Here is a 17316-nt window from a genome sequence, read left to right on the forward strand (position 1 = left end):
TTTTTAGATGAGTTACTTGGAATTAGTGTGTTTTGTTCCTATGCCCAAAGGAGGGCGTGGGCATATTTTTGTGACACTTGTCAATCCAATAATAGTCTCTGTGAAGAGATGGCTCATCCAGATGATGGGTTAATAATGGGTGGTTTTTGTTTGGTTGGTTTGGTTTTGGATGGGTTTTTGTTGTTGTTTTTGTCTTATTTTTTGGGGTTTTTTTTGTTGTTTTGGTTTGGGTTTAGCATCCATTTTCTTGTTTACTTGTTTGGGTCTTTGTTTTTTTTTTTTCTTTTTCAATCTAAATTAATTCTTCTCCAACCTAATTTGACTAGAAGTTTGCAAGCAGTGGTAGTGTTTGGCTTTCATTTATTTTGCTTAAACTAATGTTTTGTTTGATTTTGTAGAACTAGGTAAAGAAATCATTTATAGTGAAGTATACACAGATGTATATTAAAAGCTGGATGGGATGAGCATGGGGGAGGGAGGCATAGGCAGGTGGAGCTCTCTAAATTTGAGGCCAGCCTGATCTATGTAGTAAGACCCTGTCTCAAAACAAACCAAAGTAACAACAAAAGATAGATGGGCAGACTAGTGTTCTACTAGACAGTTAAAAAGCGCCTTTTCTTTTTCTCTGGGCACTGAGGAGCTTATTGTGACAGTAGTCTCTGCCTATAGTGACATGTACCGACATAAATCAGGCTCTGTCATCTGTCAGTCTTTGCTACAAGATTTGGCTCCCAAGCCAAAACTGGGAATCTGGCTCCTTCTGATACAAGCAGAGCAGGTTCAATCTGCAATGAATTGGAGAAGCCTTTGACAATCCTGACCTTGGTTTACTTCATGCTACTTCTATTAGAATCCTCTCACAAATGCCTGGGAATAGGTGTTTTGTATGTGTGTATGTATGTATGTATGAATTTATTTATTTATTTTCCCCAAGACAGGGTTTCTCTGTGTAACCTGGCTGTCCCAGGATTCACTCCGTAGACCAGGCTGCCTGGGTGCTGGGATGAAAGATGTGTACCTACCACTGCCTGGCAGATTTCTCCGAAATATTCACCGGCATTTTCTGTACTGTTGTTTTGAACTTTTCCCAGTGTAGTGTGACTATGGTGATAACTCTTGCTCTTGTCTTTTCCTACAGAAATGCTGCTCATGGATTCTCCCTCATCCAGGTGGACAACACAAAGGTTACTATGAAGGAGATCTTGCTCAAGGCAGTGAAGAGAAGAAAAGGATCCCAGAAAATTTCAGGTGTGTTAGTTAAATTATACCACAGCCATAGATAGAGGCTTAAGACTTAGTTAAAAGGCTCTGTGTGTGTGTGTGTGTGTGTGTGTGTGTGTGTATTGCACGGGAGTGCGCGCATGTGTGTGTAGCAGAGAGAGATGTCTGGCTACATTGTTTTAGGTACCCTTTCTAGAATGCTGGTTAGCAAGTCTATAGTTTAAAGCTTTCTCTGGGCCTCAGAAAGAACTGGGTCAGTGACATATGTGAGACAAGCATGTTCATTCAGTTGTGGGTAGTTCATCATTAATAGTTTGTGGTAAATTAAGACAGAGCTATTTGTGTTTATCATTAGTTAATGTGAACCTGTCTTAAAATCCAAACCAAGGAGTTAGAGACGTAGCTAAGTCACAGAATGTTTACCTAGCATGTGCATGGTCCTAGCTTCCTTCCCCAGCACCACAGAAATCAAAACAAAACCTTAAACTTGAACTACTGCTTCTAATTTTCACACAATTTACATGAGAATATTTTCAGTTACTAGGTTCAGGATATGGGGGTAGGGGAATATTCTCTCCATTTTTGCAAAATGAGGGCAATTTTACAAAGATAGTTTTAAAAAGATAAGTTGTTTTATGTACTAATATAGCTATTAATCTCTAACTCCTCATTATCCAGCTTTCTTGTAGAAAATAGGCTTGTGCTATTAGATATGATATTTAAAGGACTTAGAATATAAATATTACTAATATTAAGAAACAGTTATTTTCAAAACTAATTGAAAGATTTATCTATAACAGACTACTATACTAAAAGTCAGCTCACATATGGCAAGTCAAGTATCATAGCTCAGTAAGTGAAGAGACTTCTTAAATACCTTTGAGCTCACCTTTTGGGAAGGAAGAGGGCATTGCTCAGCTTGAAGAAAATAGTTGTGTTCTCTTTTTAAGGGGAGGCATATAATCTGTTCCAGATTTAATTAGCTATCTTCAGATGAAAGCTGAAGTTTTAATAAAAGTTAGAAGAGATAACACAGTGAAGGGCACGGATGAGCTGTCTCAAGGCCATATTCCAGGGGAACGATAAGAGCTGTAAAAAATGGCAGAGGAGAGCAATTGAATGGAGCAATGAAAATCTGATTCTCATAAAAGAGAGGGAGAGAGAGAGAGATGCTGGTAGGGGCGGTTGTAGATGAGACCTGCTAGCGTCTGCAAGCAATTTGGATGCTTGCCAGGAGTCATTGTTCACCCTCGGCTGTGGCGGCTCCGTCCAGATGTGCCAACTGCACGTTTCGGCTTTTGCCAGCTGACTGCGCCGTTTGATAACCAGCTCTCTGGATGCCCATCACTGGCCGCAGAGATAGAATTAAATGATGATGATCTTCCCACAAGTTGGGAGAGGAAACAATGCATATAAATCTTGATTTCATCTCAGCGTGAGAAGTCTTTATCCATCATCACTCATAATGAACAAGTCGTTAGCTGGGATGAATGGTGCTCGGCTTCTCCAAACACCTCTTTTGTTCATTTTTTGGGTGACTTTTATCTATTGCATGGGGGTCAAACCTCTTTGCATTTAGGGGATGATTGAAGAGGCACAGCTTCTCTATCCCAGGGGAGAGTAGATGTTTGGGGTTCCAGGTGCCAATCTAATAGCTTTTAAATAGCTTCAGATACTCAAGGGTATTTAATGAGTATTCACTCTGTAGAATTAGGGGTCTTCTTCTTCTAAATTTTTTATATAATAGTGAGTTTTGTAATACAATTCTCTATATTCTAAAAATGCCTTTTTTGAGTTGTCTAGGAACAAAGTGGAACTTTTTTTTAACCTTCTCAATAGAAATTGTGCTGTCAGTGAATTCTTTTGTTATTTTAGACAGTGAAATCCCAACAAACTTAAGGGGATACAGCTGAGCCAGTGTCCTTCCTTCTGTCTGCAGCCATCTCTGTCCAGTCTTGTTTGTTTATCTGTGTCTGTCCCCAGCATCCACATCAATCACAATCTCTGGCGTGCACACACTGGCGTGTGCTTCCTTATGCCCACCTTTGTGTATACACCCCTGCCATTTTCATCAGTCTTTGCTGTCTCCCTGGCAAAAGCTTGGGATTTGTTATCCAGAACACAGTGATCCAGATTATTTATTCCTATTCGTGCTACTGAAGTCAGTTGAAACTGATATTTACATGTATTGCTGTCTTTCTTCTTAAATCAAGAAGCATTTTAAAATAAACCTTTTTAGTTGCTTTAAAAGTCTGGTCTCAGAAGTAGAAGTCACCAGCTTGGCAAAGATTTGTTTAGGGTTAGCACAGAAGAGGTAGTGTTCATGTTGTGGTCTGAACGTTGTGCTAGGAAATGAGCTGCTTTTCAAGGGTGACTAAGATAAAGAAGAAAAATCCTCTTTAACATAATCCTCTTTAACATAGGAGGAAGTACATTTACTCAGTAAAAATCATGGTTGCCTACCTGTAGTTATGAAATATTTACACTTTTCCCATTAGCCCAGGAACTTGGTTGTGAACTTGGCAGGAAGATGTCAAATGAGAAAACTGTGTACATGCTAAGCTCTGGCACAGTGACCTGCCCAGGCTTTGCAAGAACTCTGAGTGCGTCCCGTGGCTGGGGCAGGGTTTGTGTGCTTAGCTCGCTCCTCAGACAGCCTTAGCCTGGTGAATCTCACTTAAGTTCTTCAACTGAGTAGAACTGACATGTGAGACTGAGCAACGTAAGCACTGTAGGATATCCATGTTTCCCAAATTGTTCACTAGTAGAGGCTGGTCAAGAACGAGGCCTCACGAACCGTTCAGTTCCTTCCCCACACACCTCAGCTTTCTCTAACCTGACCATATGCTTCATTTAATAACAACAGCAAGTGGGGAGTTTGAATGTTCCCATTATTAAATCAAATTGTGGATGCAATGACACTCTCAGTACCTAATACTCTTGTCCTTCCTCTGCTACTTACTTAGTTTCTTTCTTTCTTTCTTTCTTTCTTTCTTTCTTTCTTTCTTTCTTTCTTTCTTTCTTTCTTTCTTTAAGAAGAAAGTGTAAGTAGTGAAGGAAAAAACCCACAAAACCTCAGTTTAAATATATGGCTTGGTTAAAGGAAACCTTTGGGGCTTTCAAGTAAAATTTGCTTTTTAGAATAAATTATCATAGCCAGTCATTACTCTGTAAAGTCTAGACTCTCATTGTTTGTCATTATTTCATCAAGTCATAAGTACTAATGAACACCACAGGGGTTCCTGTTAATGTTCATGTCCTTACCTAAAGAACTCTCTTCATAGTGTGTTGTTCCAGTCAGGACTCTGGGAGAGCATGTGTTTAAATCCTAGTTTTAAATGTCTCTCTTAAAGTTTCTAGTGTTTCATATTATCACTGACCTCCTTGACATCTGGACTTGCATCAGTGGCAAGTGCACAGGGCTACAGCAAACAGTAAACAAAGTTCACTCATTCTAACATTTGGATGGGAGAGCTTTGACATAGTGAGGTAGATCACTGTCAGATCCTGGATTTAGTCAGTAAAGTCTACTACTAACTTGTCCTTTAGTGAGTAAAGGCCTGAGGCAGTTTTTCCCTTTGTCAGGATCACCCTAAGGATTGACTGACCCTGAGCTTGTTACTATTTTGTTTACTCTTGTTGTGGCCTTAACACTGCTGTCCACCAGCTGTCAACAGCCTCCTGCAGCACGCTGGTGTGACAAAGATCCTGCTGAGAAGTGGAAACACATCATTCCAGATTCACACTGACGTGGAACACAAGTGCCTCCCAATCCACAAGAGGAAGACTTAGGAGTAGAATTTGGCCAGCAGAGTAGAGGTCTGTGTGGCTCTGATTCTGTAGGCATCCTCACTGTGGAGACACCATTTTTCTGTTATCTGCTGAAAGGAACAGAAAAGTGTGCTAACTTTTCCTTAACGACCCTTTTATTGTATTTTGAAATGTACACATACTTTCTTAGTTTGAGGTTTTGTTTTTTGTTTTTGTTTTTTTAAGTTTTTACAGTATAAATGACTCTTTGATGTTTTTCCTGCTTGTCTGAGAATATTTCACCTAGAGAAGTGTTAACTCTTCCTTGGCCTCTTTGCTGAGGGCCAGAGGCAGTATGTGTCCAGTAGTTTTCAGTGCTTCACTCACTGCTTCTCAAACAGCATTCCCTGATGTGCATGCGTGCATGGGCTGGGAGGGGACAATGGTGGTAGACGTAAGCTGGCAGCCATAGACCTTGTAGAGGTTCCATGTGACAGACAGATGACATTCAAGTATACACATTTAAGTATAGGCTGCATAATGACCCAGAGTGCACTGGTAGCTGAACTGTATATGCATCTATTCATCACGCTCCCCTGTTCATTGGACAGGGCCTGAGTGCAAAGACACGGTGGCACAGCAAGACACTTGCCAAGGATACCCTTCTACTCTAGAGGGAAAGGAGACAACGGGCTAGAGAGTAAGAACTCAGGCAAAGGAGATGAGTGCACGACACAGGAAGAGTGCTCAGGGAATTCCCCTTTCCTAAGAAATGGACATTTGAGCAGAGACCTTCCCATGTACACTGAAGACTCGAGTAGGGAGAGCAGTGCAATCTCTGTGAAAAGAACATTCCAGTTTACTGTGCTGCTTGTCTGACTTAACTGAAGCTGCAGTAAGATTGATCCTTAAGAGACATACAGCAGGTGCTCACACAGTCAACAGCACCATCATGCACCTAGTCACAGAGCCACACCACAGCACCAAGCTCTCCATGCCGTGACATTAGCAAGACAGGTGAGTCTCACCTATGGAGCGTGTCTTGACTCGTGTGTGCTATCACTGACTTTTCATCTGGAACACCACACCAGCTCCTGATTGGCTTCCCTGCCACTGCTCTTAGCACTTCCAGCCTGTGGTCTACACAGCCACCAGAGACACCTTGTAAACTGTGAATGTGATCATAGCTGCTCCAAATCCTTTCAGGACAACTATCTGCATTCAGAATAAGATCCAAACTGCTAGTCATTGTGAGATACCCCGGGGCTCAAAGAGAAGAAAGGACACACACAGACGGGAGCCCAAAGAAAGAGAAGAGTGGGGAGGAAGTCTAGAAGATGACACTCTGACAGGTCCAGGTCCTGCAATGACCTCAGCAAAGGAGAGGGCAACATCAGAGCCTGTGTCCTCAGCCACAGGAGGCCTCACATTCATGCCAGACAGGCTCAGAAAGTTGATTATAAGTGAATGTGCTATTTATCAGGGGTGTCTTAGGGGCATTTGTGATAGGAAGGAGTTGGTCTTTGCAGAAGCAGAATCTTTTGGGGGTCAGGGAGCTGAGAGCTGTTGCCCTGTATGCATTTATGGCCTTACAGATACCACCACACTTAAGCTGCACAGCACTGGGGGTGGGCATGGGGGGCAGTGCTTTACAGATACCGTGTCAGAAGCATGAAGAGAAAAGGAAACCCAGCAGCACTTTGTAATCAGAAGCTTCCAGGCCTCACTTTCCCTGGCTTTGGGAAGCTAGTTACCCAGATTTCTACAGCAAGTGAATGGCAAACCTAAATTAGAGCCCAGGCTTCTTTGACCTCAAACCCCATACTCTTTTTATTTGTACCATGTTGCTTATTAGAACCCTAATGGGAGAACAAATTTAAAATTCTGTAAACAGAAATGTTCGTTGATTGTGAGATCTAAATGCACTAGGGAAGAGCAGCATTTAGAGGAACCCCGTGGTGAATCTCAACATAAAGCCAGGAATTCTTTTTGTAATTGCACAGTTTGTCTGTATTGGTGTCAGTTCTAATGTTTTATGTCTAGCTTTCTTAAAGCAACATACACCTGGTCTGAACTGCCCCCATTAGAAAGGGAAAACAGCCTGGGGATGTGGCTCAGTGGTAGAACACTTGCCAGGAATACATGAGGCCCTGCGTGCCATCCTCAATACCACAAGAGGCAGGTTGCATATGTGTAATGGACTCAACTGTTTAACAGTTGAGAGCTAGAGGTTCTGTGCTGAACCCTTGGAGACTCATGTGAGCACAAGTGTCTTCTGCCTAGGGTTGAGTCCTACTTCACAGGGAATTGTAGGCCAGAGACCCAATGCCCTTTCTTGTGTGAAAGTAAAGCGTGTAAGCCAGGGACCAATGTGCAGTCTCCCTCTACTGTAACAGATATTCCTAAGAAGAAAGAGGACACAGGACCATCTAATGGTGGCTGTTTGTTTTTGCAAAAGGTAGTAATTTCTGCAGACAACTTTTCTCCTTATGAAAAAATAAGTAATCACGGTGATGCCACTCATGCATGGGAGCTGAGTAAGAAATAAAGATTTAGCACTCGGTGTCTCGTGACGCTTTGGGAAATGCTGGAGTAAATTAGGATCGCTAGGTGTTTAAACGTGTAACTCAGAAGTGCCCCAGGCAAGAAGCTCGGAGTTAAATATTCCTCCCCGACACCATCCCTGCCTCTTTATCTTGTTGTTTCATCTCACCTGAGCTTCCCTCTGTCTGCAGTGCTCTGAGGCTCCTGATGGATCTTCTCCAGTATAGAGCAGAGCACGTTAAAGATGGCATTGCAGTCAACTATTTTATCCAGAAAGCCTGGAAATTTAGAGAATTTATGTCAAGCAAAAATCTTTTGGAACCACTTTAGAGACCCAATTATTTTAGAAGGGTGTTATGAGCTCTCACAACTGCCACATCAGAGCGACTTGAAATATATCATTCGCCAAAACTGCATTTGACCAGCACTTACTCTTCCTACTAGTCGCTAATCTTTCGGAAGTTCCTTTTCCATTACAAAACCTATTCATTCACTTCATCCAGGGCAGTCACAGCACGGATTAGATTAATGAAAAGGCAAAATGAAAGGAAGAGAGAAGACAGGCTGTGTGGTAGGACCGAGGTCCACACAGCTGTAAGACAAGGGTACTCCTGGGCTCACTGGACAGTTAACATTAGCTCTCAGGAAATATTACTGCACTCAATGTGCATATTGATGGAAAACTGCTGATGATCAAAGTATCTACTTAGAATGAGAGCACTGTGGTGTTTGTAAGCTGCCCTTACCCACTCAGCCTCACACCCCTCGGCTCTAACAAGGAGAGGCTGAGTGAAGACTCCTCCATACACATATGGCTGAAGCGAAACGTGGCTCTGACATGCCCCTTGTTTTACAGAAGTCATCAAATGCTATATCAGTGCCACACTGGAAAATCACAGGAAAGGAGACATTGAAATGTGTTAAGTCTCCTAACAGACACATTATGGAAAAGGAACTACCGTGCTAAAAACTAGGGGGTGGGACAGGCCCAGAAGAAATGCTCTATAGTGATTTCTTTGACATCTTTTTGAAGATTAACTAGGACTTTGCTGTGAGGCTAAATAAGAACATCTCAAGCAGAAGAGGTGCACTCAGAGAGTATAGATACCTCACATCATGAAAGCATGAACCTAGGTGGAGTCCAGATCTGGCTTGGCGAGCCCTGGTGGTAAACGCAGACTGGAGAAGGTGGGTCATTTATTAGAGCTGATGATGTAGCAGGTGAGTGTAGGCACTAGAGATTTCCTGACTCTTAAGAAGCTTGCTGATTAGCTGAGAAGGCAGGCCAATAAGCAGGTAGCTATAATACCATGAACGTGATAAGCAAAAGCTAAGTACAGACTCGGGGAAGACTTGGTCCAGGCTTAGGGCATCGGAGAAGATTGTCAGAATATGCTTTTTGGCAGAGGCTAAAGGACAATGAGGAGGGACAAGATTGGACAGTCAGGCTACTGTTGTTCCCCTATAGGAGGAACTTAGTGAGAGTGTGAGGGTAGCATGCTCATTTGGGGCTAGGTCATGTTTGTGAAGCATGTTAAATTTGATCTATATTTTGATAGCAAGAGCACAATCTAATGAGGGTTGCTTTTCAAACATTCACTGCGTGTGTTATGCCAGGTAGATTAGAGACTACAGAGCTTGAGGGAAAGGCATGATTGCAGAGTCTCCTGAGAAGTAGGACAGCAGGCTGTTGTACTTAAGTCCTGGTTCTGCTTTCCAGTCCCATGCTCCCAGAAATAAGACTCAGACCCAAATTATATTTACAAATGCCTTGGCCATATAGCTCCCTCTACTCTGACTAGATCACAACTGAAGATAACCCATTTATTTTAACCTACATTTTGCTTCGTGGCTCAGGGACCATGCATCCCAGCTTCTCTCTGACTCCTCTCTCCTTCCAATGTCCCACCTCTATTTCCTGCCTAAGCCAAAGGCCATAGGCTTTAATTGACAAGTGAGGCGTTTGTACACTATACAAGACGACCTCTCTGTAGCAGATGGATGGAGCGCTGGATGCAGATGTAAAGCATTGTGTTCAGGGAAGAAAAGGAGGACACCAGTCAAAATATCATTTCCTTTCTGGAGCTGAAGTACAGTTGGGAACATTGGAGTGGAATGAATCTGGAGCCAGGCTCAGAAGATGGAGGGCATAAGCTGACCTTGTCAACTAAATACTGTGGAAAAGATTTTGGAGGCGTATCCAGCAAAAAGTACATATAGGTTACTTGAATTTCCTTTTGGGTTTTTATTCATTTCACATACAGATAGGCGCATGGACTGAGTTTTGTGACACATATGGTCCCTGGTGTTTGTTTGTTTTACTGTGAAAAAGCTTTAATGTCTGTTTATTTTGTATGTGTCTTATGACATGTGTGCATGCAATAGTGTACATGTGGAGGTCAGAGAACAACTTTTTCAGAATCAGGTCTCTTCTTCCACCTTCAGGTTGCCAGACTTGACAGGAAGCACCTTTACCTGCTAAGCCATCTTGTTAGCCCTCATTCTTCTAATTACTTGTGTGTTGGGTTCTAATCACTTCAATCCATCAGTCCAGCTCAGGATACCTGAGAGGTGTATATGTGATATCAAATGTATTTGTGATCTAATGTCTGTGTTATCATTCTAGTTAAATGTATTTAACCTAACATTTAAGTTATTTGGATTATTTATAACTTTTTAGTATATAAAACATGAAGCAAACAGTCATGTATGACTATTTATTTATGCATATTTGTGCCAAATAAGGGATTGCTTGTCAATGATTTGCCTACTGAAAATATTGAAGACAGAGGGGGTCGCTCAGTGGGTAAAATGCCTGCCACACACCCATGAAGACCTAAGTTCAGATTTCCAGCACCCACATGAAAGTTGGACATGGTTATATACCTGTGTAACTCTAATACTACACACACATACACACACACACACACACACACACACACACACACACACACACACACACACACACACACACACACACACACACACACACACACGAAGAGAGGCAGATCATCTCTCAAGCAGCTGTTATCAAGCAGCTGTTACACAGCCCTGCCACTCCTGAAGTATGTAGATTAAGTACCTGCTCCCACAGCTTACCAACATTGTCTTCTACTAGTCTTTCAGCTTTTCCAAACTGATAGACAGACAGCTGTTAGTGTCTCGTTCTACTTTGTATTTCTGAGTCTTCAGTGTAGTTAAGTATTTTCAAATGTGCTTGTTAGCCATTTGTCTCTCTAAAAGATGTCCCTTAAGATGGACAGTGAGTTCTTTTAAGGGGAAAAGGCATTGGGAGAAGTCTGACTTGAGTAACATATACAATGTATCCTATAGTGCAAAATAGTGTTTTCCCCACCTGCTTTCTCTCTCTCTCTCTCTACCCTGGCAGGTGTAGAGAGAGGGGGACCCATCCAGGCCAGGCAGCTTTACTTGTTTGCCTGCTGGCTGTTTGATCTACTCACAAAGCTTCAGTACTCAGAGGATCTGTGGTGAATTACCAGAATTCAGTTCAGTTCCTCTGAGACCTTGCACTACTCTACCTTCCTCATCAAAGCTATCATAAAACAGATTTTCAGTGAAATGCTTATTTAATACTTCTTTTCCGTCTGGCATATGTACTAGCACTTGGAAAGTGCATCATACACTGGAACTCAGAAATGTAGACAAAATTGTCACCCCTGAGCAGGTTTCTTTGGGGAAGGCATGTCTGAGGACATGGTTGGCAGCATTACAAACAGCACTGGTACCAAGGGCAACTGTAGGGGGTTAATGGGGACCCTGTATCATTCCTTGCCATGTGCCTGGTGAGAAAACTCCTACAAGTTTCTGGGAATGGCAGCAAGTGGGGAGAGGCTGCAACCAACAATCAGTGTCACAAAGTGGGGATGACTAATTTGCCGAGGAGGCCGTTGAGACGGATGTTTAATTAGCTGAAGTCAGAGTGAATAAATTGGGAGAGGACTGCCTATGCAGAGAGGTGCCTTTTCCCACATCTCTCATTTAACTGTTTTTTTTTTTCTTTCTTTCTTCCTTTTTACATCATTACTATTTTCTTTTTCAAAGCAGCATCTTTAAATTAGGGAGAAAGAAGTGGAGAGGAAGTACCAAAATGACTTTGATGTCCATTGGAAACTTACAGTATTCCCAGCATTTTTATGTTTAACCTTTACAGAAGACCTTGTGACCTTGGCTGTGTCCTGTTTTGCTTTTATGGTTGTGAATGCCATTAATAGGGAATGTGTGTGTGTGTGTGTGTGTGTGTGTGTGTGTGTGTGTGTGTGAGTGTAAACGCACCTACATGATTCGTGAGTATTGATAACAGGTAACAGATGAAATTAGATTTTTAAGCTCTGTATAATATTTCTCAACCACAGAATTTCCTCACTTACTATGAAAGGCTGTTGAAAGCTTTCTAGGCTAAGGGCAATAGATTGCGTGTTGACAGTCCATGTGAGGTCAAGAGCTGGGCTGCATAAGCACAAGGAAGCAAATGGCACTTGTAAAGTGTAAGCATCCCACTGTGCACAGAGTGTGCCTAAAAGTAAAAGTAGAAGTATAAACATTGAATTCTAGTTAATCATTTAACTACAGGGTGTTCTAAATATACTACGATCTGTCTCTTGGTTCAAATGCATTTGAAAAGATAGATGTGGGGTAAATACTTGCTAGAGCAAATGTAGTCAAGTGTTAGTTATGGCATGTGGTAGTACCTGAATTTTTTTGTATATAGTTCTCAGCTTTTCAGGGCTACCAAAATTAATAATAAGATGGACTGGAGAAGTGACTCAGTGGTCAAAGCATTTACCTTGTAAGCACAAGGAGCTGAGTCCAAATCCTAGCCAGCCATGTAAAAGGCTAGGTGTGCTGCACATGCCTCTCAGCCCAGCACTGGGAGGCAAAGACAGCCAGATCTCAGGAACTGGCTGCTTAGTTAGTCTAGACAAAACAGTGAGAGACCTTCAAGCCAGTAAGACAGAGAGCAGCAGGGGAAGATACCCAGGGGTGTGGGATATTTTAATTTTTGTACATAATATGTTAAATAACATTTGAGGTCATGGTTTCCTTCTTCCATTGGCCCATGGCTTTAACTTTCCATGTAAAGTTACAGGTTGATAATAATTATTACCACTTACATCAGCACTTTTCAAACTTACATATTTTAGTTGGCTGTTAGTTTCATTTTATATTTGAGATGACTAGAGCTCAGAGAGGCTACACAGTAGTAATGAATAACCTGAGACCTAAACTCATGGGTCCCTATGTTGTCCTGTTGACGACTATGTGGTGTCCTCCTACTGGGTTTGTTTCAGGACACATAGCTCAGTGGAGACATGTGTACACCCCTCCTTTAGAAAGACCAATCTGTTTGCTTCCAGAATGGGAGCGTGATTCTGTAGGGAAAGCCTAGACTTTGGAACTCTCTTACCCTGAGCCCTCAGCAGCACCTCTGAGACAATGTGGAATGAGACAAGTCATGAACTTCTTGCAGCCTCAGTCAGTCTCTGAGAAGAAGGTTGTAGGGTTATAAGCTGGGTGCTTATAAACTATTTAATCTATACAAAGAACTCAGTGGAAGTCACGTGATGTCATCTCTATAGTCATCACCCTTGGATCTCGATTTCTCTGGAGGAGTTGCTTTACTTTCTTTCCATTCATGTGGCCTGGCTTTTGCCTATAATTTTCTGTTTCCAGTAAGTTCAGTCTATAGAAAGCTTCATGTGATATAGAAGGAGCCTTTGTATTGCGCTTGTACTTGAGGCTGCTGGAAGCACCATTTCCTCAGAACAGCTGCTTCCCTAACGAGGATGCCCATGGCATGATAGAGGAGGATCAATATCCCAAGACTCCTTTGTCACACAGCTTATGTCATCAGCTTTTTGGGCCAGAGAGTCTGGAGGTAAAGCCAACAGAAGGGTGCTGCCAAGGAACTTACTCATTTACAAATGGCATTTGCATGCTTCTGTAGTAGAGAGAGGGTTAGCACTTTCCAGGATGACTGCTGCTTCTCAGGAGCAGCTGCATAGAGAGGGTATCATGAGAATGACTGTAGGATTACTACTAGCAGAGAGGCTCTGGGTGCTGTGTCTGTCTCTGGGGAGGGTATGGGTCTTCCCTCACCCAGCACAAGCAGAAGACCCTTTCTGCAGGCATGCCAGCCTTCTGTGGATCCTTTTGCTAGCTGGAAGAATTCTTCCTCTGCCAAGATTGAGTTTAGCTACTTTGCATAAAACCACTCATTTACAAGAGTTAGCCTACCTCTCCAAGACCAGCCAAGCATCCTCTACCCTGATCCACTGCTTGCAGAGCCTGACACAAGAGCCACTTTCCTCCATAGCAGGTCAGAAGGCAGTTTTCAGCAGCTGCAATATGACAGCAGAGTTCTTCCTTTTTGGTCAGTTGCAGATAGAACTTTGTACCATGTACCTGTAATTACTGTGGTACAATGGGGAAAAGAGGCTGGTACTCCAACACTTGAGAGGTAGGAGTAAAAGGATGAGAACTTCAGTGCCAACCTGGACTCTGTGAGTCTCAGAAACCCAAGCAAGAGCTAGACACTGAGACTTTCTTTTTCTGTCTTACTGTGATAATGTCTAGAGATAAAGAGTTTAAGTTCAGGCCAGGAGCATTGGGTTTGCACCGGGAGGCAGCTATCATCCACACCCGCCTCTGTGACTCCCTAGGTCACAGGATGAAGTGTGTGGATGTCGTTGGGTCATCAAACTAGTTTTCCACAGAGGAAGCCAATGAGGTCCAAGTAAAGCTCTAGTACTGTAGGAGACTCAAGTGGTCTTGGGACTCTTCAGTATTCCTAGAGACTGTCATCACTAAGTCAAAGAAATACCAGGCCATAGCAAAATGTGAGTGTTCTGGGTTTTCCCCTGTACTACATTTAATAATGGGACAATGTGAATTAAGATGAAGTACAATTTAGGTAAAACAAACAAACAAACAGAAGAATCACACAGATTTTTCAAGCATCAGGTGTCAAAAGCATCCTTAGTACTCAGTAAGTATTCTGGCAGCCTTTGCTGTGCTAGGCAGCCCATGAAGAACACAGTCTAGTGGGAAGAAGAGAGTAAAGCAACAAGATGCAAGGACAGTAGTTCTTGCTTGTAGCTTCATGAGTCATTTTGCATTTCTCTAGGATCAAACATGCCCTTACTTTCTCCTTGTTTCCATGAGCCTCCTGTCCTGTCCACCAGCACTGAGCTGGGCAGTAGGAGCTGGGCAGACTCCCAAAGAGTGACTCTGCCTGGCTTAGTGGCTGGGAAGGTGGGCAGGTCTCAGAGCCTCAGCCTTGCAGCATCTTGGCTTGCAGCAGTAGATCTGGGACTGACACCAGCAACCTGATAATCTTGGCAGATGTTGATGACTACCTTTCTAAAGACAAGTATGATTTCCCTTTGGCAGAGGGATGTTGAACTTGGGTAAATTAATTTTATAAAATGAAAGCTTCTTGTGGACAGTAATGATTTCCTTTTGGTTTGTCAGAACTTTGGTTGGCCCAGAGGTGGTGACTGATGCATTTTGTAAAATCAACTAAAAAGCTGTCTCATGTCCTGCAGCCTATTCACTGGTTGCTGGCCCAGGCCACCGTTTTTTTGTTTTTGTTTTTTTTTTTTATCTTATTATGTATGTGAATACACAGTCTCTGTCCTCAGACACACCAGAAGAGGTCATCTGATCCCATTACAGATGGTTGTAAGCCACCATGTGGTTGCTGGGAATTGAACTCAGGACCTCTGGAAGAGCAGTCAGTGCTGTCTCCAGCCCATCAGGCCACCATCTTGCTTAGGAACAATTCATTGCATTTTTGTTGTGAGAAACTTAAGCTTTTTCAGAGTTGAACCATTAAATGGACACTTAAATATCTTCGAATCAAAAGGCTATTCACATTATGCAGCATTGTGGTGGCGCACGCCTTTAATCCCAGCACTTGGGAGGCAGAGGCAGGAGGATTTCTGAGTTAGAGGCCAGCCTGGTCTACAGAGTGAGTTCCAGGACAGCCAGGGCTATACAGAGAAACTCTGTCTCGAAAAACCAAACCCCCCCAAAAAAAACATTATGCAGCATTACTACCAAATGTGTGTGTGTGTATACATATGTATAAATGTACATATGTATGTATATATACACACATATATACCTTTATATGTATATATGTGTATGTTTTTGTGTGTGTGTATGTGTGTGTGTGTGTGTGTGTGTGTGTGTCTCAGGGATCATCAGGAGCCAGAGGAGTATGCCACAGCCAGGCAGTTGTTGCAGTAGAAGTAATCATTCACTGTACATACCATGTACAGAAGAAATACACAACCAACTCAACTCGTTCTAAAGGTGTGAAAGGGGCCAGGAGGACACAGCCTGTGCAGTCTTCTTCCTCTTTTCATGGGCACTGATAGATACTGTCTAATCAGATGATCATTTTTTAAAATCACCAAGTAAATGTACTAATAGAAAATATGAGCCGGGCAGTGGTGGCCCACGCCTTTAATCCCAGCACTTGAGAGGGAGAAGCAGGAGGATTTCTGAGTTCGAGGCCAGCCTGGTCTACAGAGTGAGTTCCAGGATACCCAGGGCTATACAGAGAAACCCTGTCTCAAAAAACCAAAACTAAAAACAAACAAACAAACAAAAAAAGAAAATATGAAAGTGTATACCAGGAGAAATACCCTAAAAACTTAAATTAACTTCCTGTGAGATGAGGCTTAGGATGGTATAGGGGGTGGGGGCTGGGGAAGGCTGGTGTGACTATGCTTCATCCTAGGACTTGGGTTTTGTTTATTTCCAAATTGTACGTGACCTTCGATGAAAGTAAAAATAAAGCTTCCTTTCAAATTCTGCACTTTACAAAGATTTCCCCTTTTTCTCCTTGTTTGGACTCTCTCTATTTGGAAACTTCGTTTCCCCTAAAAGTTACCATCCATTTTATCGGTTAGATGTCAGGTTTGACATCATTAAATAGTTGCTTCCCATCATAAACATTTCCAGACTCCATGAGAGCAAATGCTATGTGAGCATGGCTATGGAGCTGTGACTTGGCCAACATTGCATCTCTGTGACCTGGATTTTCCGTGGGTTAGAACACAAGCTATTAGCCTAATACTTGTTCCCATGCTAAGAATGACTAATACTTCTAAAAGAAATGAAAACAGCTGCTTTTCCATAGCATTAGAGTCCTGAACAGCTGTCACATGTACATTTTGACATCTTTTTTTCCCTTTAAAACTAGGACAAAAATGAGTTTACTGGATCCACTGATCTGGCTCATCATGGCATGTAGCTTCTGTGGAGAGAAGTCATAGAAGTCCTGTTGAGATAAAGCGTAGCTATCCCACAATGCTTGAACATACTTTGAGTGAAAACCCTGTGGTGATAATCTCTGTACTGAGAGCTGCACTGCTGCCTTTGCCAAGGAGCTTGCGCCCCAGCAGGCAGCCATTGCTGAAGACATTGTGGAGTATCCTCTGTCTCCTGAGAGCCTGCAGTGCTGCCTCTCTGCAGCTTTGATATGTGTTGAGGATCACTGATGAGGCAGGAGAGGTTCTCCTTTGGCATAAAGCTGTTTTGCTGCCCACTGGGTCACCTTGATCAGGCCTTTCTACTATGAGCACTTTAGCCTCTTCAGTAAAATATGGGCCCAACTACATGGTTGGCTGCTGCTTTGTTCTTAACTGCAGACAGAGTAAGGCCTGCCCTTTAGAAGGACCACCTGGCTCCACTCTCGTCCTTCTGTCATATTCCTTAAAATTTATAAAATATTATAACAATAAAAATAAGTATTCTAAAAGTTGTTTGATA

At 42.5% G+C, this 17316-nt stretch overlaps 1 protein-coding gene across 9 annotated transcripts in view; it reads left to right on the forward strand.

The window, feature by feature from the left end:
* Positions 1-17316, forward strand: part of Mapkap1 (MAPK associated protein 1) — a 212027-nt gene that overhangs the window by 119206 nt on the left and 75505 nt on the right. For all 9 annotated transcript variants that reach the window (XM_031369934.1, XM_031369930.1, XM_031369929.1 and 6 more), the window contains one exon: positions 1139-1248. In XM_031369934.1, coding sequence (XP_031225794.1) covers positions 1139-1248 — 110 coding nt within the window. The remainder of the gene's footprint in view (positions 1-1138; positions 1249-17316) is intronic.

The sequence above is a fragment of the Mastomys coucha genome, unplaced genomic scaffold (assembly GCF_008632895.1).
Source record: "Mastomys coucha isolate ucsf_1 unplaced genomic scaffold, UCSF_Mcou_1 pScaffold15, whole genome shotgun sequence".
NCBI classification, from domain to species: Eukaryota; Metazoa; Chordata; class Mammalia; order Rodentia; family Muridae; genus Mastomys; species Mastomys coucha.